The 24251-nt window shown below is 38.5% G+C and overlaps 1 protein-coding gene across 1 annotated transcript in view; it reads left to right on the forward strand.

Annotated features, from left to right (window-relative positions):
• The first annotated feature begins 22394 nt into the window (after window positions 1-22394).
• The window catches only part of lamc3 (laminin, gamma 3), a 147251-nt gene continuing 145394 nt past the window's right edge, over window positions 22395-24251 (forward strand). The window contains exon 1 of the mRNA XM_008423622.3: window positions 22395-22983. Within this exon, the coding sequence (XP_008421844.2) occupies window positions 22596-22983 (388 nt within the window). The 5' untranslated portion in view covers window positions 22395-22595. The remainder of the gene's footprint in view (window positions 22984-24251) is intronic.

Consider the following 24251-nt stretch of genomic DNA (forward strand, 5'->3'; position numbering starts at 1 on the left):
AAAAGTAAGGGAAAAAAACCTACAGGAAGTACCTGAACATGATATTTTTTATTTTTTTCCCCCCTGAAACAAAATTGAGGGAATTGAGATTTCACGCTCCCGATACCAAGTTCCAAGCTAATCTTATCTGTGCAATAATGAAATCAAGCCCAAGTACAGTGGTGTGAAAAACTATTGGCCCCCTTACCAATTTCCTTTTTTTTTTTTTTTTGCTTTTTTTTGTCACATTTAATGACTCAGATCATCAAACAAGGTTTAATATCAGAAGAGATTACTTGAATAAATTCAAAAAGGCAGTTTTCAAAGGATGATTTAATTCATTATGGGGAAAAGTTATCCAACCCAATCTGGCCATCTGCTAAAAACTAATTTATCTTCTAAACCGAATAACTGGTTGTGCCAATGCTAGCAAAAACTGACAACTGAGGAATTTTGGCCCATTCTATATTCAATGTTTTACTTCAGCCACAATGGAGGGTTTTTGAGTATGAACAGTGTGTTTAATGCTACATATCATCTGAACTGGATTCAAAGGTTTTTTTTATTTTATTTTTTGGGGAGATTTGGAGGCAGCTTTAGACATTGTCCTCCTGCATAGCTAAAATGTGCTTAGGTTCAAGTCCTGTTCCAATGACTGGACATTCACCTGCAAGATTTTCTGGTAGAGGACAAAATTTATGATTTCATCAGTTATGGTCTTGAGGAAACAAAAGAGCCCCAAAACCTCGCTTTTTGACAAGTGTGTAGCTCCTTTTTTGAAATGAGGACAGCAACAGATATTTCACGTTTTGTGTAGGACACTATGATTTGGCATAGTGACCAGGTGACCCTTGCCACACAATATTAAATATGTTCAGCGGTTCACCGACAATGTATATTCTTTATAGGACAATATATTTTAAAAGATACCTGGCGACACACATACTGGCATAGTTTTATATTATATAAACTTGTATCTGCTGATGTTGTTTTCATGTTAAGAAGTTTGCTGAAGTGGCAGATACTGATAAATTTTTGTCTTGTTGCTTTTTCGGCTTGTCACATTTTTAATGCAGGTCTATATTCTCCATAAACAAAACTTCCTGAAAAAGTTTTACTGTCCCACATGGACAACTTTCAAGAGGTATCCAAGCACAACACGCAGAGCAGGTAACATCATCATACAGACAGTTGCTGCAGTCACTACAGTCTTTCACTGTGAATGCCACAAACAAGAGCAGAAAACGGTTAACTTCCTAGGGAAAACCAAGGTTCATTTTCACTCTAAAATAATGCATATGGCTTGTATTACTGCTTTTCAAGACTTGCACACAAAAAAGACCATGACCCTTTACAAGGTCATGGTCACTGGCTAACACTATGGATGCAGCCAAAACAAAATCAAACAAGGGACTGGATGTTGAGCTTAATCAGATATTCAGATATAGTCACGTTAAAATATTTAAGTGTGGGTAGGGTGATGTGGTGGCAAAGGGGTTAAGTACAACCCATATGGAGGCCTTAGTCCTCAACATGGCTGTCGCAGGCTCGATTCCCGACCTGGTGACCCTTGCCGCATGTCTTCCCCCTTCTCTCATTACTCACTTTTCTGTCATTTCACTATCAAATAAAGGCCACTAGAGCCAATAAAACCTTTTATAAATATTCAAGTGGGAAATCTCTGAATTGCTAAGTGGATAAATGACATAAATGACAAGGTCAAATTGTGACATAGATGTGCTTTTTGTCCGTTGGTAGTTTCTGTTATCTGTGCCAGCAAGTCCGGGAGCATCTAATATTAAGAGGATATTGGGGTCACAAAAAATTTATAAAATTTTAATATTAACATCTTTTAAAATATTTTTGTGGCCCTTATTTGCAGAATTTTGACAGAATGTTGATAAAGAAAGAAGGGAAAAAGATATGCAGCAAAGTCCCGAGGATGGAACACCGGACCATTCATTTGACCATGAGGTTTGGAGTTAAACATTCTTGGTAAAGGTATTACAGTTATTGAGTTACAATGGATGAAATGCTGTCCATACTTAATTAAAATCAGTTATTACAATGCTTATGTTCAGCACAACACAAGTGGGTCAGTCATCTCCCATTGACACACTAATAAGCAATAAAAAACTCACTGAAGGCTTGACTTGGTCTCACAGTTGGGCTCTGAGCAAATAACTACATCGCTTCTGTAAAAAAAAAAAAAAAAGTGAACACGCAAAGACAAAATATTTTAAAATGTTAACAAAAAGACATTTGAACATATATAATATTCCTAACATATCCTGGACAGACACACTGAAAGTCTCCGCTCACTGTAGGCTTGTACCCAAGTCTTATTATTGCTCCTTGAACTTTTCATACACTGAAGCCTGGCACCAAACTTTATCCTCTTATCTTCACTCAGCACAGCTGGCTTACTGGGGCTGTTTTGGTGTTTGTTGTTGGCGCAGGCACATGCTCACTGCAGAAGTGTTTACAAGGTTCAAAATATAAAATATAACACCATTTTGGCATCACTTCAGCCCCAGTAGGGAACCTACCATTTCAGTGTCAAAAATTTCTAAAAAAAAGCAAAACAAAACTATAATCTTCTTACTACAACTCGGTACATTCCCTTTGCTTCACGTTGTCCTGGTATAACCCTTGTCACTGATCACATCCACAACACAGATTTTTCTGCTTTTTATATTTTTCCCCATTCATACTTTCAAGGATACAGTTACATATTCTTTGCTCTGCTTAGTGTTTGTGGAATGCAAACTACCTGTGTATGCTTTGCAACTATAATTTAGCCTCATATTGGTCTTGGTCCCTTTTTCTAGATAGGCCACATTATCTTACCCCTGTAACTCTCAAGCCTAATTCATCTAAGCATATTTTATTACATTTTTTTCTGTTAATACAATCTATCAATCGAATCAGCCATTTTATTGTCTGTCGGTATCAAGTGTTCAAACCCAGTTGCCCGGCAACAGCGGCACTGGGACCCAAAGGCTGAAGCATAATTGCATTGTTTTCCATTGGGATACAAATCCTAATTCTTCTGTTTTGTATCACATGAGTTCTCCTTGGTTGAAAAGATAATAAAGAGGTAATTTGTTTTATTTATTTATTTTTTTGTGAAAGTGAATGTGTGAGATACAAGTAGTTTGATTTCAGAGTTAAATAACTGTGAAAATTATGCCCTAAATGTCCCATTTTTAATTGATGCAGCGTGAACGCCAAGTCCATAAATCTTAAATTTTATTTTGTATATTTCGTCATTGGAATTTTCTTAGTTTATGAGCGTAGAAATTGCACGCATCGTGTGTGTGCTCTACATGGCACGACTTCATTTGAGTGCAGTAGGCTGCCTGAGACTGGCTTTAGAATTTAAATAGTCTTATTTTAGTTAAATTCAGAGCTTGTTAATTTATCTGAAAAATCAGTCTTATCAAACAAGAACTTCCCTGCACTCCGCTGCACATCTCTATAAATATCCACATTGGGTCATCGGCAAAAAAAAAAAAAAAGTGCAGCCTTGTGATGTGTAATTACACTGAAAAACATGCAGAAAAATCTACATGCATTATCACATCAAAGCTATTCACAAGAAATAAAGCACCTAATTTTTTTAACAGAATACTTACAAAACACTGTAAAGTTGTACATTTATATTGTTAATACAAAATGCAATGAGAAAAAGTAAGAGGAGATTGCACGTAAGAATAGAGCAAATCCTGACGGATCGTGGCTCATAGAGAGCAAAAATCAAAGAGGAAAGAAAAAGAATAATGAGGTTGATATCTGAGGAAAAGAAGAAAATTTGTGCCTGGACATCAGAGCTCTTAGCCTCAGTGGTGATCACAGCTACTACACTGAGATAAGGGTTGAAGATGTCAATAAAAAAAGCTATTAGCTGATAAACGATTTCCACTAAAAAGTTCAGATAACTGTGCATTAAGGAACCAGCGAATGTATATGAGCACATAAAAGGAGACAGAGCAGCCAGAAGATCAAAACCCAAGTTACTGCGAAAATGTAATGATTACTTTTTGTCTTTTATACCAGAGCCCATGGAGACGCATGAAATACACAAGTGTGCTCGTCATTCAGCTTTATTCTCAAATTTAAGACATGATGAGTCGTAGAGGCGTCTATTTAGGCTCCCACTTTGGTCATGAGCTATTGTGTGAGTTATTGGTCATGTAACATGTCATTTGCAAAAGGGATCCAAAGCATATCTGCTCTTTCCTTGTGAAAACAGAGCAGAGTAGTCATGTTTTCTTTATAGCTTAAATAACAAAACAAACAAACAAAAAAAAATCTTCTTGATTAAGATTGCACACCATGTCCGATACTGAGAAATGTAAATCTTTTTTTTTACCGAAATATCAAATGTGAACAATGAAGTAAATCTAGGATTCAGACTGTGATTGAAATGAAAAGTTAAAACCAATATTGAACTCAGCACAGCACAGTATTGTCAGGAAAAACCCTTTGATGCCCACCACCAACTTATCAGGGTTCATGTTGGAGGCCCAACATACTTTAAATCACAAAGTAACAGGCTATGCAATATAATGAAATGCCATTTTGGCAACAGCTGTATGCACAATAACTGTGAAGTAATAGACGGCTTGCATGGTATTTACATTTCAAACCCAATGCCATGAAATATGTTAAATACATACACCTAATTTAGATAATATGGGCCAAGACATTAAAACCCACAGTGATGAGAACATTGTGTTAACAGAAAAAAAAAAAAAAAAAAACATGAGAAAAATTAAGGTTTATTGCAATTAGTCATTATTGCAATGTTGACTTGGAATATGGCAATCATATCTTTGGCTAAAAAAAGAGAAGAATGTTTCAAACTCGGACATCTTGCATTTAGTAAACAGCTAAAAATGTCTTCAAAAGCTGTAAAATTATTTTGGAAGGTCATTTTTTTACCTCCTGCTTATTAATGACATTTCCACAAGAAAGTATTTGATTTCTCTATTCTCCGCAAACAAGTTCTTAGTTAACTCATAGGCTTTTATAAAACACTGAATTTATGTGTACTACTAACCGATTAATTGGCCTGTCAGAATTATGTTCAAACATTAAACCTATTTCGTTACTATAACCAAAGTAACAAATAATAAAAATATTTTATTTTTACAGAACTCTGATTCAAGGCCAAAATACTGAAAATTGTTCTCAGAAATCAGAATTGTGATATCCATTTGATCTGTACAGAATACCAAACATTTATTTTTTTTAAAAATCAAGAAACGCAGTATGAATTTAAGATTTATCTGATTTGACAGTTTTAATCATTCCTTCTCTCAAATAAAATTGTGCTTCCAAATTCTAGCTCTTTGTACATTTAGGGTTGAAAGCTTTGGTAGTAAATCTTAACCTTGCAATGTTGACATTGTAATATAGTTAATACAGATAAAATGCAAAAAAAAAAGAAACAACTGTGTCCTGGATAGGCTGAGAGAGCTCTCCACATTATTCAAGGCACCTGCTTGGCCTTGTTTGCACGTACACATTCTCCTCCTTCAGTGATAGCCCTGATGTAGGATTAATGTTGTTATTTGCACCTATTTGTCACACTCTCCCCCACTTTTTTTGTTTCATCCATATGTCCTGTCCCTTTGTGGTGTTTTGTTTTTTTTTGGCTCTTGCCTTTCAGTATTCTCACGTCCTCTTAACCTGCTTCCTGTCCGCTCTTTTAAGAGCGGACAGGACTCCATTAAGCAGAACCTTTTCTGTCCTCAAGGTACCAGCCTGGCCTGTGATAGTGTACCTTTTGTTTGTATCCGGATGCATGTATTTGTATACATACATGAAGCAGATTTGCATACATGCATCCGCAAGCCTGTGTGTACTGACATGTAGTTTTCACATAAAGTGAAAGGCAGCGAAAGGAGGAAAAGAGGACAAAAATGGAGGGAAGTTGATGCACAGTTAGTTGTGTTTGTGTGTGTGTGTGTGTGTGAATGTTTGCGTGTGTTCGGGATGTTTTTAAAGGACTTGGTCAGGTCCCAGTGAGGTCAAATTTGCAAAGACTGAACATAAGCACCCACATTTCCCTTCCAGTTCACCTGAGGAGGATTAGCCATTAAATTAATGACCGGGTCCTGCTGTCAGCGTGGACCCGGTCCACGTATTTGTGTCTAAATAATGCATACGTGAAGTTTTGGATCAAACCAGCCTGTGCAGTTTTGATTTAGTCTAGAAAACACTTAAAAGAGCTCTATAGATCTGGCTAATGGAGAGATCGGTTCCCTCAGACTCACACTGACGACAGAACGTTCCTGCAAATCAATTTGTTTTTGTCTGACAGGAAGTCTCAGTAAATAACTCTGATGGACATTTAAACAGAGATCATTAATATAAATGCTCTTTAAAACAATATGAAAGTGTAGCTATTTTATCTTTATTTACTCCTTACATTATTAGTCAATGTCATTGTTGTTCAAAATTCATTGATTGCCTGGGGGGAAAAAAATCAGTTTGACCATCACATACACCATGTTCTCCTATCTTCCCTGAAGAGGCTAAGAAAGTAGACCTCTGTTGGATGGATGGATGGATGGATGGATGGATGGACGGACTGACTAGCAGAACAAGTCACAGTTGAGCCTGGGGGCGGGGCTAACAAGTTTCACCACCAAAGATGGATGTCATTCTGAAATCCATCAGACATGAAGTACAATACACCAAGAGAACAACAGAAACATCAGGCTACGTGGTCACTAATGATGAAACAATACAAATTCAAATCAGTTCAGAACCACGGATAGCGATCGGATCATTTGACACTTTATCAATTTCAACTCAGAGGCTGGAGCAGCTGCATTGTTATTGTTGACGAGTTGAACCGAGCACGCTGAGCAGCGCGCGTTGAAGTGGACACGCAGAGGCACGGGCCGCGTGCGCAGCGTGTCGCAGCACCTGTGGATGTTTGAAACTCGGCGCGTATCGCGCGCGCCGCCGTTCGCACAAACTAGACGATTTGGAAGATGCTCTCCCAGGCGGCTCCAATGTAAACCTTAACTGCTGTCATGGTTCAAAAACGCGCTCCACCCGAACTGTCAAAAACGCGACTATAACAGCCTTCAGTCCCTGACATCATCGCTGTACCACCGACAGAGAGAAAAGGGGATGTAAGCTAGGCGGCTGGGCTGATACGATTTACAATCAGTCGAAAGTTAACTCACACTTTGTGAATAATGTCAGAGTTGCTACCTGTAGCTAGTCCGGCTCCTTCGCTGGGCTGGCAGTTTTGGCGGGTCTGAATCGCTGCCAACAAAAAAGTCCGGTTCATCTCCAAAACCAGGAACAAAATATGCGTCCAGTTTTTGGCTTGTCCTTGCTCTCTTATTGTTTCATCCTTTTCACTTTGCCGCTCCACGGAGCTCCACTCATGTTAACTTAGTCCTTAAAAACGCTCTAGCTAGTTTGCCATCTGTTGCCAAGTGTCTGATGATGACTTTGGTGGACGGCTTTACCCAGAATACACTTGGAGACAATATGGACGACCCACTTGTAAAACTTTGGATGTCATTCTGAAATCCATCAGACATGAAGTACAATACACCAAGAGAACAACAGAAACATCAGGCTACGTGGCCACTAATGATGAAACAATACACTCTTCCATTTTACATAAAGTTAAATGTATGAGTGAAAATAAAGCGTCATGTAGCACAACCTTTTATTCAATATTTTACACTAACTATGTCACTAAAGTCAGTCGGTCTTGGAAAGTTTTTAGCAACCATGAGTCAACAATGACTCATGGTTTCTATATAATCTACTGGGGCACCACTACTCCACCACATAATTTTTTTAGGAGAGGGCCTGTTTCCTCCAGTTCTCATCAGAAGTGATGGGGGCTCTCCTTGAAGTCACATTGGGTCTCTCCTCCAGGCCAGGGCCTGGAGCCCACCTTTGTTAACTCTCCACTTGTTCTTTGTGTATATTTTTTTATCTTATGTTCTTATTGTAATTCATCAAGACCTGCCATGTTTTCAAGATTCCTTCTAAAACAATTCAAAAATTTGACATTGATATTTGCCTACGGAATATTACTCTATACAATTATGTATTTTATTAATGTATTCACAAACCACAAAGGCCCTCAGGATTTTTCACCCATCAATGGTTTATTTGAAATAATTGTTTTAAAATGTTGTTGAAAATAATCTCACAAGTATGAAACGTAGCCGAAGGGCACCCGTCATAGAGGCTAAGGGGGCACTGAAGTTGTCACCCCGACTTAAAGATCCATGTTGGATCCATGAAGAAGAATGCAGCACAAAGGAGGAGACAGATGGCACCATCACAAGCCCAGACACTAGCATCACCCTAAGCTCTCGCCTACTAAAGTGAACAACAGCTAATTAGTGGAGCACTGCCAAACCAAAACACCTTGAGGTGTCAGACCTACGACAGGAGATCAACTGCTATGAGCAAAAAACCTCCCATCAGCAGAACAACACAAATTAGAAATTACAAAATATTGATGGCAACTATGATAAGTTGGATATAAAAAGAGCTTCAATGTCCTCGCATCAGATGAGCTCGACAGAATGCCACAGGGCAAGAAAACAAACTTAAATAAGCACAAGTAGCAGCGATGGAGAACAGGAACACAAAGCAAAGCAGAGCAATTCTGGCAACTTGGACTTGAAAAGGGTTATGGTTGTTACATGTGTTGTGCAACAATAGCTTTGGTTTGGCTATAAAACATCTGTAACTGAATACCAAAGGCAATTATTAACAAAAAAAATTGTAATTAGATCAAAATTATAAAGCCAGGGCACCACCTGATCACCAGGAAACAATATCCAAAGTTTTCAGTCTCAGTTATTGAATACCTACCTATCAAGACATAGGTATTATCTACAGTAGATGAAAGATGTAGTTTACTGAGAATAGAGGACAGGAAAAATACCTTTAAAACTGAACAGGTTCGTTCATCTCTGCCCGGACTCACCTCTTACTTTAGTCATTCTGAAGAACAAAGGACCATGGGGATAAACAGCTGTGAGAGCCACTTGGCCAGGGGATAACGTCCTACACTTGAGGCAGGACAGTGGCAACAGAGGCGATTGGAGGAAGGCAGTGTGTGTGTGAAGCCGGCCTCCCTCGCTCAGAACGATGGGGCCTTGTTGGTTCAGTGACGGACTCGGAGACAGCGTGCCGTTTTGGGGAATCTATTATTCAAAGACTCTGTCTGCAGAATTTCAAATAAGCCAGGTCAAAGCTTATTCTCCGGCCAGAATACAGTCAGCGATTACCCAGGCTGAATATTTACTTTGGATCCAGGGGTTCCTTTGAAGACGTAGTACCTCACTTTCCTGCCAGTGCAGAAGGGGTCTCACACGTCTCCACTATGTAGCCCTTGCGGGATACGGGATGGAAAAAGAGTTTTTGTTGGAGCGTGATGTCACATATTTACTCGGTGAAACTTATCCTGTTCTCCTAGAAACTGAAAGTGGCTTGATGAAGTGGATTCTGCAATTAATAGTTTTTTATGCAAATCTCTTTGTTCCCTGTATGTAGTGCAGTTCGTCATGGCTAATTCCCAACAGAGTAAAAGGCCAGTTTCTCAGAAAAATATTCACATAACTGTTATGCAATAGAGCAGATAGAATAATAACTATCCAGTTTTGAATGATTTATCATTCCTTCTATGTGAGGGCACAGACAGTGCAACAAAGAACTTCTTTAATCCAACCAGAATCTATTAATTAATCTAAAACCTATTAATTTAAGATACTTATTTTACTGACACTGACCTGACTTTGATATAGTCTACATACAAAAGAACATTGCAATTCTTTGGGGTTTTTTTTTGTCACTGCCAGTGGTACAGGTTCATTGTAAGCACATGAAATAAGACATATGAAGTCCTCCAGGTCTCTTAATTTCACTTCAAATTAGGTTTCGCAGTGAGAAAATTGCCCTGAATTCAAAATAGATGTTTGAATGAATTATGAAGGCTAACATAAAGATTCAATAACAGGCCTCCAAGACTATGAAAAGGTTTAGATAGAGTCTATGCTTTAAAACCAAATTCATTTCTGAAAATCCAATCTTTTCATCTTTCCATTATCTGAACACACTTTTTCTTTCCGGGTCGCAGAAGGTTCTAACAACCTATTCTGCAAAGAGACATGCTAGAGGCTTGCTCACTACAAAATACACAAAGCTGTGAAACATTTTAACGAAAGGAAGTGGGGTTAGTTTAAGACATTGTCAACTAAATGTATGGTTTTACTGTCTATCTTTTTTTTTCCTTGTTTTTTGAGAGGGATCTTTTGGTTCATAATCATTTCCCCCTGAAGAAAATTGTTCAACTAAATAATTATGAGCCCAAAATCAATACTGAACTCATGCCCAATGTGAGTGCAACTTTTTACTGGAACTGTTTAATGATGGGTTGTCAGATATTTCAAACCAAGTGACAGAGTATTAGTGAAGGACATACAATCTTGAGACCTAAATTGCTGCTCACATTCTCATCAGAATAATTGCCAAATTGATTTTTACAAAGGTAACTTCAGTAATACAGACAAAACTCTAAGAGAAATGTTTGGAAGTTCTTCAAAATAATTTCTGAGCTTGTCAAAGAAAAATATATAAAAGATACAAGATTAACAGAGAAACTCCAACTATATATGGTGTTCCAGTATATTTACCTTCAGGCAGCTTTAGAAATTTGGTCCACTGAAGGAAAATCATCAGAGACATGTCAGCAGGTGCTGCTTTTCTGTGATGGAGAGCAAAACAAAAATGGCTCTGAGTCCATATGTTATATGGACCAGCCTGAAAACATCAAAGCACACTGAATCCTGACAGTGTAGAGAATATATGTAATGCTTGTCATTGTGTTTACCATATTGCACAATGTTTTCTAAAAGCTATATCTCAAAGTCATACAGCTACAATGAAAAGAGCTCTTTGGTCCTTTCTTAAATCCTCTAAAGATGCTCTACACTCAAGGAGCTTCTGCAATATCCACATTTCAAAATATCAGAAGCAAGGCTACACAACAACAACTACTGTAAATAGAGGTGCTAGCAAAAGTATAAACACACCTTCAACTTTTCTACATTTTGCCACGTAAGCAAACTTTAATATGCAAGCTGGTAAAGAATGCATAATGCTGCTATGGTACTTGTGACAAATTGTAATCAAAACGTCTTTTGGGACTGATTCGTGGAGTTCAGGATTAACAGTTTTCCAGTCAACAAGATGTCCAGCCTCGACTGTGGATCTGTTTAGCACATCCAGAATCACCATGAGTTTCCTGTTTGTTCCTCTGATTAATGCTCTTTTCCCATGTCTATCATTCATCTCTTTCTATGTTCAAGTAAATGTTTGAACATTCTCCATATGATTTGTGGTGTTTCTTTGGAGAACTGATAAATCACACAACAATTTCATGGACTGATGGACTATTATGCACTACTTTGTGTTGGAGCAAAACATGCAATGAAATATTATCAAGCTTGTGATTAAGTGACATGTCAAAAAACTCAACAAGTGTTAATAAATTTAGAACGTCCTGTGCCAATTGCTCTTTTTCTGTTTTTGGCTTCATCATTTTATGATATTTGTGCTTTGGCATTTGTGGATTTCCACATAATAATAAAAAAGTTTATTTTTTCACTTGTATTGAAACCTTTCAAGTTCTCTACTCAGTGTCCTAAATGGGAGGGCAGAACATTGGCTCCACTTGCAAACCGACTCAAACACAAAGCAGCTGTGTCCAATTATGGGAGGAGCAAATTAAAAGTGCAAATTGCAGTGTAAAAATTTCAGAGTCAAATTTAAATGTAAAAATTGAAGGCAGCATGCGTGGAGCATTCTAATGAAGCTATTGAAGGGGATTAATATGTTGGGTAATTGCTGCCTCTCTTCTTTCTCTCTAAAGCCCTTTTTAATCAACAGTCAACTAATTACTAAACGTAGGGATGTTATGAATAAAAAGCTGTCGGATAGAAGAAGATGGGTGGAGTGAGAGATATGAAAATGTGGTCTTCCTTGCCGCACAAACTTAAAGTGGATCATTTTTAATGCAGCGAAAATATAATAGATCTCTAAGATTTAAAAGCAAGAAGGACGAAGCTGCAAATTCATTTCTGAGAGCTAAACAACAACTCGGACACAGTGTAAAATCCCTGGTTTCTCACAAGTTCTCTGTCCACTTTTGGGTCTCCTGAATCAGTAAAAAGACTCAGAAAAAGTTGTAATTTATTTTTACTCATAACAACTCTATATTTTCCTTCAGCGGGCTGCCATGTTAATAATATTGCTACAATTTGCATCAAAAATATATTAAGAACTCGTGTATTAAAACTTTCCTTCGTAATGACAATGTAAAAACTGTACTACAATTTCTACACTATATATTTTCTAAACATTTAGGGCTAAGGTAATCACTTACAATATTAAAACATTAATTCAACAATAGTTTTCCTCATATCAGAAAGTTACTGTGGCTCTGCTGTTCCGCTTTTTAGGAAACCTTCTGCTACAAGCAGCACACATACTGCTTCTCTATATACCTTTTAGCTACCACTGACTTTTATCCAGTAATAATAGCGTTGCATGTTCAAATTTGTTGCCGTTTCCTCAATGATTTGTGTGGGGTTTTTTTGTTTTGTTTTGTTTTTTGTTGTTATTGTTTGTAATTTTTGGCAAAAATATCAAATACGAACTTTCACCTCGGAACAACAAAATTTATTCTTTTAACGCTACCATCAGCATCAGAATTAGTGGAACCAATAACAATATACGGGCTGCACAGTGGCGCAGTTGGTAGAGCTGTTGCCTTGCAGCAAGAAGGTTTTGGGTTCGATTCCCAGCCCCGGTCTTTCTGCATGGAGTTTGCATGTTCTCCCTGTGCATGCGTGGGTTTTCTCTGGGTTCTCCAGTTTCCTCCCACAGTCCAAAAACATGACTGTCAGGTTAATTGACCTGTCTAAATTGCCCCTAGGTGTGAATGTGTGCGTGCATGGTTGTTTGTCCTGTGTGTCTCTGTGTTGCCCTGTGACAGACTGACGACATGTCCAGGGTGACCCCGCCTCTCGCCCGGAACATTAGCTGGAGATCGGCACCAGCACCCCTCCCGACCCCACCAAGGGATAAGGGTGTAAAGAAAATGGATGGATAACAATATACTGATATTTTTTCATAAAGAACAAATGATTCTAGGACTTTTTAAAAAAGTAATCAAAAAGTTTATTTTTAATATTTTCTTTATTTATTTTCTTGCTCTGAACCTCATAAAGTCCCACCACCATCTTCTGCCACACAAGCCAAGCCCAAGACCTGCATCAGCCTCCATTTTAACTGAAACCAATGAGTCAAGTGTAAAACAAAGGATAGGATAAACATGCAAAAACCTAAAAAAGAAAAAATATTAATTAAAATTGTCCATTCAAAGCACTGAAAGTGTCCTTTCTTCTTCATTTAGACCAAATTTACACTAAAACGAAAAAGTAAATTGTGCTTGCCACATATTTTTGGTGTCCTGCTTTCTGCACAGTCAAATGCATCAAAATAGTGTGAATTCAAAAACTTCAGTGGAAAAAGAAAAATAAATAAAATAAATAAAAATCCCACTGAGCACTGAGGGACATCCAGCAACCAAATTGGAAATTCTGCCACATGCTCCAGTAATAGTAGATTTACAGTGAAAAGGTTTAGAGCTTGTTAAATACAGCCAGCCACAGACAAGCACCGCTGGAGGAAAATAAAGATTTTGTTTTAGAGAAGTAGAAAAACTACCAGAGAACCAGGAAAAAATGAGACAATTATGTTTGCTTTTAAACTTTTTTAGGTTTGTGACAATATCTTCCAATCTTTTTACAGTTTGACATCTTCCAACGCTACCGCTCCAGCTTATAGCACAACAAAACAAATCCCTTTGTGTGTTTGCACTGAGAAAATGCTAGTCATCAGAGTTAACGTCACTGTAAGTCTTTCCAACCGAACTTGGTGTGTCAAAGCATTTCTGTGTAGCATTAGCCGGATTCTTCGGGTCGTTGTCTCGCTGGAAAATAAATGTCTGAAGCTGCAGTTGCAGATGGAAACAAGTTGCACTCCAGGATTTCTCTGTACTTTGCTGCATTTGTTTTACCTTCTACCTTTACCTTCCACATCCCAACTGGGAAACTCTACACTAGCCTTGATATCAGTTTTCTTCAGCTTTCTCCTGGCCACTCTCCTGCGGATCTTTGGCTGGTGAAAAACCAGGCAACAGCTGTTGTATGCAGAGTCTTTCCTACCTTGCTGAAGCTCACAACTCCTTCATAGGTGTACTTTCTCAGCATTCTCTTTGTTTGTTTCACAGTTAGTCAATTTATGAAGACGGCTTGATGTAGGGATACGTAGACATGAGTCAAATTCTTTCCATTTCTTGAGAATGGATTTAACTGAACTCCAGCAGATGTTCAGTACTCAAATAACATTTTCTCTGATTTTTCTTGGGTTTTCAAGCTGTAATGGTAGTCAGGAATACTGATAAGTCGGTGAATAGGCCTTCCACACACCTGTGTCATTTTACTACAATCACTTGTGGTCAATCCTTTTAAATGGGCTGAATAATTATGCAAACACCTATGACTAAGTATTTATGTTTAATTATTTTGTATCAGTTTCCACTTTGACATCAAAGGGTTTTTGTGAAACCTGTCAAAGCCAAATTGTTTGATTTGTAAAGGCAGCACATTATGTAAAATATCCAAATGGGTGAGTATTTTTCTTTTATAGGCACTGCACACTGAGTTCAGGAATAATCACATCAGTGAGTCTGAGTCAAATATAGAAGTTAGAGGTACTTTCTATTAAGAGGAAAGTAGCTTGAAGTTGACAACATTTTCATAATGAGAAGGAAAGATTTAAAGCTTGCACAATGTTAAGAGCAGCAACAGCTCCACAACTGGTTTTGTCCTGAAGTGACCCAGCTAAGAAGCCAGTAGTACTCTCCACTGAAAAAACAAAGTACATGAACCTAATTGTAAAAGATCTTCCAATAACTTCAACTAAAGAAGCATAGTCAAACACAAAAACACTAAACACGCATAGCTTCAATTGAAAGAAAAGGTTTTACCACTAAGTCTTCTTAGTGGTAAAAGTGGCATTAACACAATATGATGCAGTGTTAGCATGTCTGAATTTGTTACACTGAAGAAAATAAGACCAGTTCCTCAGTACTATCAATAGATTTTCCCCATAATATATACATACCAAGTGTGCGTACATATTATGTTTTGCATTTCTTCCAATTCAACAATGAAAATGATCTACTTACACTCTTACAAGCGTTTGATCCGTTGCAATTCTCTGCACTCTTGTGCTGTGACCAAAACGTGTCCTTATGCATACAGAGCTCATACACATAAATGCAAAAGAGTAACATCAAGCTCGAAAGGCCTTTTTTTTTTTCATAAAGGTGTGCAGCGCCTGGGAATTTTTTGGGAAGATAGGGTCGTTGTGCATCGCTCATTAGTTTGTCAGATACCGCATTCCCTGCAGGGCTGTGGCAGCCGCCGCCTGCATTGCTAAGTGAAGCGCTGACAGCTGTGACATCAAATCACTATTTGAAAGTGTAGCTTATCGCCGCGACACTGTGTCATCATAAAAAGGGGACCGAACCTGCTAGTGTCTGTGCAACAAGCCTCATATCATGACAGCCAGTTGCACCAATCTGAAGCATAAAAGGAGTAGGTGGCAGGTGGGGGCTAAAGGATCAGTGGCAGTGCGAGAAGGGAGAGGAGAGCGAGAGGGGTGACGCACTGGGGAAAACAGGACTGGAGTGTGTGAGAAACGAAAGGGAATTCAAAATGTGGCATGAAAACGAAGAACAAAAACACATGAGATAAAATCTCCTGGACTGATAATTTTTAACAGGCTCCAGTTGAAATGAATAGGCGGCTGATATACAGTTTTTGATTTTTGAGAAGAATGGGACCAACATGCTATGACAGTCAGACATTTTGTTTGAATAGCCGCATAGGCAGCCTTTCAAAAAGAGCTGGCTGTGCTCTGGTAAACACAGCGCAAACTGAGGCCTGAACTCGCCAGGAACAGCCAGATGGCTGCAAATGATAGCTGTTTTGCTAAATGCCCTAAACGGAGATGTATCACTTTACATCATGACACTGTGATGTGCATCATTTTTCTGCTAAAAGAAAAGTGACAAGAATGGGTGTTTCCAGAGGAAAAGGCCCAGACTCCACAGAGTAAAACTGTCATCCTCACGCAGACAAAAGCAAAACATGTGTAAACAATGTATATTTATGTCCTGCTGTTTTGTATTTGACATTTTAACTTTTAAACTGAGTCAGTTTGAACAAAACTGACAAACGGAGCTTCATGCATTAGATCTCTGGTCTATCTTCCACTTATATTCCTGTATCACAGGAAAAGCACGAGGAGGACTTGTCTGAATGGTTACAGAAACAGTAGGCGGTCCCCGCAATGGTACACCCTAGAGCCTTTTGCAGACTTTACACTAAGTTCCAGCAGGCCACATGCTGACTTTATTCATCCAATCCAAATGCTCCCTACAGTTTTGAAGGAGAGGATAAGACTTCCTCAGTTGACAGGATTTTCTTGTGTGTGTCAGACTTTGACTCTCCAGAAAATTGTATGTCAGGTAGTGTCAGAAAAGTAGTTCTCGGCAAATAAATTTGAAGTGTCATCCTGATTCAAAAGACCTACATACCCTAATTCATCAAATTTTCCCATTTTGTTCTGTATTATGCTTCTATCTGATCCGTTTTGACAAAGTCTAAATGTAAGATTAACTTGTTTTCATGCCATTGCACGGGAAGTGCCTTTACCTTTTTTCACATTTTGTCATTCTACACTCCCAAACGTTACATCACAAACCAACACAAAACTGAACTGAATGAAAATACTTTATTTTCAACTGACCTGAATCTGAAAAGTGCAACAATCATTGTACTTTGAGCCTAGCAAAGTCTGCAAATTGCAGAAATACGCAATTTGCATCTGCTGGCTTTTTGTGCAAAATGTGTTTGCAAAGTAGCTCAGTCTCAGACTGAAAGAAGAATGTCTGTGAACATCCGTTTTCAAGTATTGCTTCATAATTTCATTGGGATTTAGGCTTTGACTGGGATATTCTAAGATGTGAATGCACTTTGATCTAAAGCATGGGTGTCCAGCTCTAGTTCTCAAGGGCCAGGGTCCCGCCAGCTTTGGATGTGTGTGTGTGCTTTTACTCAGCTCATTCATATGGTCCAACTACCTCCTAAGCATGCCTATGTTCTGCAGAGGCCTGCAAAATGAACAGTAATTTGCTTCATGTGTTGAAACAGCAAAGTAACAACAACATTCAGGTCAAAAACTAACTTCGGAAATGAGAAATGAGAACTATTGTAGTTCTCATTTCATGTCCGGGTCTGTTGTATTTATGGAAGATAAACCTCAACACCACTCGATCCAGATTTAAGATGAGCTCTTGGTTGGTTTTATTTTCCAACCTGAAATATTCAAGGTTCTGGAGCGTGTGTGTAAAGCCAATTTTTCCCAACAAATACTACTTTGTGAGGACCAACAGCTCCTTATGTGGCCCAAAGCCTGGACTCCAAACAAAGTAGTGCTGTTTTTGGGTTAAGGGTTTGGTTTAGGACTACAGTGTGAATTGTATTTAGCTTAGATGTAGGATCAGGTTTAGACTGTACAGATTAATGATAAATGGATGGAAGTCAAGGCAGAGTCCTTGTGAAGATGGAAAGACATCCTGAGTGTTTTTGTGACTTTCTACTGAGCTACAGGTTTCCACCAGTGGCTGTGGTCAGGGTGTTTGCATGTCAGTAATGAGCTGCTGTGGATATAAAAGGAGCTGTCCTGATTTATGTATCTCGAACATGGCAGGTTAATGAGGGAGGTTTGCAGCTGTCATACTTTTTAATCAGTAAACGGTACGGAAAAGTGCTCTAATAGTTAAAGTGAGGGAAATATTTTTAAACCTTATTCCTGTCGGGGGGAGGGGGGGGGGTTGTTTTCATTTGTCTTCATGATGCTATTTGTTCATCTGTGTTCTCCAATAAACCTCTGAGGCAGAGCTTACACAGAATTTGACTTTATTTACAAATTGAGTAACTTCTGTTGGAAATTGATTGCAGTGAGTTATATTTAGAGGTATAAGACTACATGAGTGAATACAAATGCGCTCCACACTCTTCAAAATTTATTTGTGGCATAAATTTGAAAAATTTGTTATATTGCATCTTTGCTATTATGCTTCACGTTTTTTGTTGTATCAAATATGACCCTAAGGAATATTCTGCTGTGGTTGTAACATGGCAAGTTGGAGAATTTAAATGTAAAGGGGGTGTTATGCAAAACTTATAATCTCACTCTCTCATGAAATGTATACCTGTAGTACTGCTTTGAACCTTAAATCTCTTGTCAGCCATTAAGGGGTGCCTTATTTATACAATGCATCGCCTACTTACCCAAAGCTACACCATAGAGCGCCAATGGCCAGCTGAGCTTTTGTCTATGCTTAGTGGAAACTGCTAGCGGAAACTATCTGTAGCAATTAGCAAAAACGTTGAAGAACTGTGTGTCTGCTGAGCTCCTAAGAATGGTTGCTGAAGGGGGTGTGTTGGAATTAGAAAGAGATTCTTAAAAAAATCAGAGGCCATTTTCGAGGCATCAGTTGTGCCTATGATGCCAAGTCATATTTCTTTGAATTTTGATGTACAAAGCATTTTTCTTTCAACTGAAAGTAACATAATCACTTGATTTTGCTCTAAGATGGCACTGTGTTCCTTGAAAATACATAACACCTCCTTTAAGCATTATGAATACTATTGTCTCCATTGATGAAATCCCGAATCCTCTCTACCAGAGGAAAGAAAAAAATCGCTTAGATTGTTCATCATGATGGTTGATCCACTTACAGCTGAACAGATTTGAAGCCCAGCATGCTCTTACCGAAATCCAGAAGAGGATTTCATTGCAAATTGATGCCGTCCTCTTTACAATGTCCCTGTCTGAGTGCTGACAGAGCCGCAATAACTCAAAGCAATCACAAGGAGATATGGGAAAGACTTTGCAGTAAATCCCACTGGGATCATAAATGTGCGGCATCTAAATGCATCTGCGCACTCTACCTGCCCGTCTTTCTTCCACCTGCGGTAGTCAAGAGAGCTCCACTTACTGCAGCTTAAACACATGCAAACAGCCAAATCACAAGCAAACAGATGGAACATCTTAATCAATTTACCAGCAGAGCAGCGTCAATACGCGCAGCATGTGGAAAGGGAGAAAAAAACCTCAATGTTTGAAGGTGTAGAAACGTGCTGTAATCAAACCTGATGTCACTATCTGAACCTTTATTGTAAACCGAAATTTGAAAGCAAAATGCAAAATAACCTATGACATGCAATTGGTAAAAGAACTGCAATAATCTGCAACAATTTAAAAAAGAAACCACAAGGCAAAAATTAGTCACACACAGCTGTTATTTTGTATTATTGTGGGGTTTTTATGTTGGTATCAGCAGAAATGTATAGAAACTAGTTTACTCAGTTGCACTACTTGAGTAACTTTTCGAAAAAAATATATATACTTGGAGTTTTACAAAATGTAACTCTTACTTTTGGATCCTCTACCTACTGTGAGTAATTTTATTTCAAGTATAATAAATGAGACACAGACACAAAGTTTGCATCTCTATTTGCAGTATATTAGAAACCAAAAGTGAATCTAACAGACTGATGTGAATCAGATAGCAGTTCAATGTAATCAGTTACTCACATTTTGTTGGGCAGATTACTATTCACTACAAACGCAACTAAGTCATGAAAAATCTGCTCGGTGTGCAAATGAAAGATTTCTATTTGTTTTTTGTTTTTGTTTGTTTGTTTTGGACTCACTATGGCATCTCCCCATATGTAACCATTTGAAAAATTATCTCTGTTGATCTATTTTTGCAGTGTTTAAACTATTTTTGTCACATTATTACCGTCGTGAAAGTGTATAATACTTTTGCTAAGGACAATACTTCATTATTTATGATGTTTAAATAACATTATTAATGTATTTCAAACCACAATGTGTCTGGTTTCATTAGATGTAAAGGTCTGAAAAAAAACTAAGTGATTCAATATTTAATACAATGCCAAGTTCTTGCTGCCGTGGTTAATTCCGCTAATTGTTTTAGCAAAATCTGCTCACAGCATCACCTTGAATTATCTCTCTGCCTGCCAAAATACATGCAGCTCATACCGTGGCTGCAACTGGACATTCATGAAGGCTTCGGACATGCAGTGGAGCAGAAAATCTGAAGACTAGCCTTTACATTCTCTGGAGATTCAGCTCTTTAATATCAAATGTGAGTATAGGTAACTCCCAGTCCATGTGAGTGAACCCTACGCAACACTCTGACAACACCAGGAAACACAAGCATCATGTTTTGGATCTGGGGTTCTTTTCTTCAGCAGGGGCAGGAAGTTCATCAGAGTCGATGGGGGGAAAAGCCAAACACAGGGTGATTCTGAAACTGAATCAAAAAGCTAATGTGTTGGAATTACAGAAGCAATTTTATACATTTTGTTAGTCTATCAAATAACACCCACAAAACAAATGTGTGAGGTTTGTGGTGAATAAAGATCAGTTTTTTTGCAAGGCATATCTCTTTTCCTGGATAAGAGATGATCTATGTCTGGTGAAATAATCCCAACAGTTTCAGAACTGCTAATTTTCCACTTCTGAATTGTTGTAATTACATTACATTTTGCCAGCAGGGGCGGATCTAGAAAAATATTTATGAAGTGGCAAGAGGGGGGCAGGAATATATATATATATATATATATATATATATATATATATATATATATATATATATATAGAGAGAGAGAGAGAGAGAGATACACACGAAATATTGTTTTTAAATTGCATTGTTTCAAAATTAGCTTCATGTAGCACCGAGGCTTAAATACAATTTCTTAATATGGTAGTTAGTTATTTTTATGTCTTTCATACTCCTGCTAATTGATGTGTATTACTGGACTGGACAGCGCCTATTAGTCGCTATGTGATTCATTGAGTTATGTCTAGAAAACCATTTTATCCCAATGCAGGACAAGGAGAAATCTGTCACAAAAATATTAGTAGCGCCATCATTTGTTATTAGATATGTAAAGATTAGAAAACTGATGTTTGATAAGTTCTCCGTGTTACAAATCTATAAACAGTACTGTTTCTGATAGTACTGTCAAGATGCAAGAAGGGGCAAATTTCTATTTCTATTTCAGTTTTTGTCGCTTGTTGTTAGGAATTGCAGCGATCAGGGGAATCAACGTAAAAAACAACATTTCCCACACAAAAAAGTAGCAAAAACACTAAAACATAACATTCAGTCTGTTACATTATGCTGTCAGGCTTGATGTCTATATTGTGATTATTAATAAGTTTTCGCCTGAGCACAGCGGTGGTTGATTAGCTGATTTAAACAGCTGCTCTACTGATGACTTGGTGGGCGGGTTGACCTGTTTTAGTGCTAATTGAACCAAAACACACCGAACTGCGCAGCACATGTTAAGGTTATCAAAGTCAGTAGCAGGCTAGCAACAGTTAGGCTAGCATACCTGACCCACTGCTCACTTGTTCAATGTTTTCTTGAAGTTAAAACGTTTTCCTCACCTGTTAAATCTGAAGCACTTGTTATCTAATTCATAGGGTTGAATTGACTGCTAAATATTGCGTCCATTTTCAGACTCTTTGCGTGACTGTGGTATTTCCTGACCACCCATAATGTTGACTCAATGGACAGCAATGGCGCATGTGTGGCGCACGATAAGTCACGTAATGTCCAGTCCAGTAATTTATATCCATCCATATCAATGCTGCTGCCTCGCGCTCTGTCCTTCTCTCGCACTTCCCGCTACTCACCAGTAGGTGTCAGGTTACATTGTGTTACATTCAGTGTTGTCGGAAAAAAGAGTTTTATGCGTCCGATTTGCCATAACTTTATTGAATTAATTGTCGCTAGCTGGGGTGGCAACAGCGGTGGCAAGGCTCTGGTTTGGGGTGGCAACTGCCACCCCATGCCACCCCAGTAGATCCGCCCCTGTTTACCAGTATGTGCTGCTGCTGGGCCAAGTATCAAGTATTATTCTCCAATCACTGAGGTGTGTGTCTCTATACGAGTCGAGGAGCGGTGCTTTGCTATGCAACATCTCAAAGCCCAGAGGTGACAAAGTCTCTTTTCAAGACGTATATCAGCTTCTCTCAGCTGAGTCTCTAGGCGGTGCAGTTTTCAAATTACCCAGCAGGGGGAGAAGTTTCAAAGGTCTTTTTGAATCCATCAGCCCCCACCCCCGTCCCTCCTCTGTCTCCAGCTTGCTCCTAAAGTAAGGGGGTCCTTGCATAAACTTCATTCCACTCTACAGAAGGAAAACACATGTTGGAGACTCGGCAGAGGAAAAACATAGAAAGCAGACAAAGAGGACTTAGGACTGGACTCATTCTCTTGATGTTGGATTACTTTTCCCACTTGAAGTTTGGATCTTTGTGTTTGCAACTTCAAAACTGAAGTGTGAGTGCGAAAGTTCAAAGCAATCATAGACATGGCTGCAGCTTTCGCTTTGAGTTCGCCTATGCTGGCTCTTGTCTTTTCTCATCTCCTGCACCACTGCGGTCCGGTTTGGGCCGCAATGGACACCTGTTATGATGAGAAGGGGGCCTCCAGCCGTTGCATGCCCAAGTTTGAGAACGTTGCCTTCAATCGCACGGTGGTGGTGTCAAACGTGTGTGGTTCTCCACCTGAGGACTACTGCATGCAGACCGGCTCAACGCGCTCGTGTCACTACTGTGATGCATCAGACCCTGAGCTGAACCACAACGCCAGCCTCCTGACAGACTTTAACAGGAATGAGGAGCCCACATGGTGGCAAAGCCAGTCCATGTACTATGGCATCCAGTACCCCAATTCTGTCAACCTTAGCCTTCACCTTGGTAAGAGCAACTGCACAATCTGATTTTTAGTAGTCATACTTTCCTCAGCTAATGGTGTTTGTGGCCTGATTCAGCAGAATGACTGCCTACAGCATGTAATGTCTTTTATCATTAAAAGTGCTCGGCAGATTATATTTGGGGTTTTTTCCAGTGAAGAGAATGTTGCCTGATTTTTTTTCTTCTCATATATTCGCAACTTGACATGCCATTAACTTTTCACTTTTCCTTTCTTTGAAAGGCATTATTTTTGTTTTCCGCATGCCCATGGGGGGGAAGGGAGAGAGATGGACAATTTAAAACATATGTTCTGAACAACAGACGATTTGCACAATTTAGTCTAGACTCATCTCCATAAAACAATCTCGCGTCCAGACATGAGCTAGACTTGAAATTCATTTTATCAAACGAGAATTCTGTTGGATTCATGACAGATTATCAAAGACAGCACTGTGGATAATAAAACATGAATGACTCTTGATTCATGCGGTCTTCATTCAGACCACATTTCAAACTGAGCAAAGGTGTTAGTCCCAAAGAGATGATTAGAACTTCGGGGACAAATCTGATCAAACGTGAAGCCTTAAGCATGTCTGCTGTATGATTTGCCTGTCACCACTATACCACAATCTAGCAGTTACAACTATCTGTGCTTTTACAATATACATTATCCTTATTTATTTTATTTTTTTTACCCCTGAAATCTTTCAAAAGTGGTTTAAACAGGTCTTGATGACTGGAAGGGAACAAATTAATGCTAGCCATCCCATTCCATTAAATGCATTTGGAATTCATAAGCTACATGTTTGAGGGAAAGAAATGTCATTACCTCCCCTCAGCCAAAGTCATTTTTTTCCATAGCCTGGGACATCCAAAGTAAGTCCACTGTCATTTCAGTTTATGAAAATTTTTTCCATCACTTTGAGGAAACTTTCCTTACACTCAATAAAAACTGCAAGATTAAAAACAGCCCAATTTGGGTCAAGCACTGATCCAGTTCATTGATTTCAGCTTGCCTTGCAACATTGTTCCAATCCCTTGATCTTTTTTTTTTATATACATTGTAATTTTACACGATTTTAAGTCAAGATTTGACCATTATTGATCAACACATGTGAAAACTATTGAGCAGCGGGAGAAAAATAACGGTTTTCATAATTGTTCTGGGAGGAATCATTCTGAATAATGTAAAATACATTTGCAATGAAGCACTTATTTTCTCACAACCCCAAACAAACGCCAAAGCAACTAATTGCTATTAGAAATAACTT

Source organism: Poecilia reticulata, chromosome 12, assembly GCF_904066995.2.
Source record: "Poecilia reticulata chromosome 12, P_reticulata-male-v2, whole genome shotgun sequence".
Taxonomy (NCBI): domain Eukaryota; kingdom Metazoa; phylum Chordata; class Actinopteri; order Cyprinodontiformes; family Poeciliidae; genus Poecilia; species Poecilia reticulata.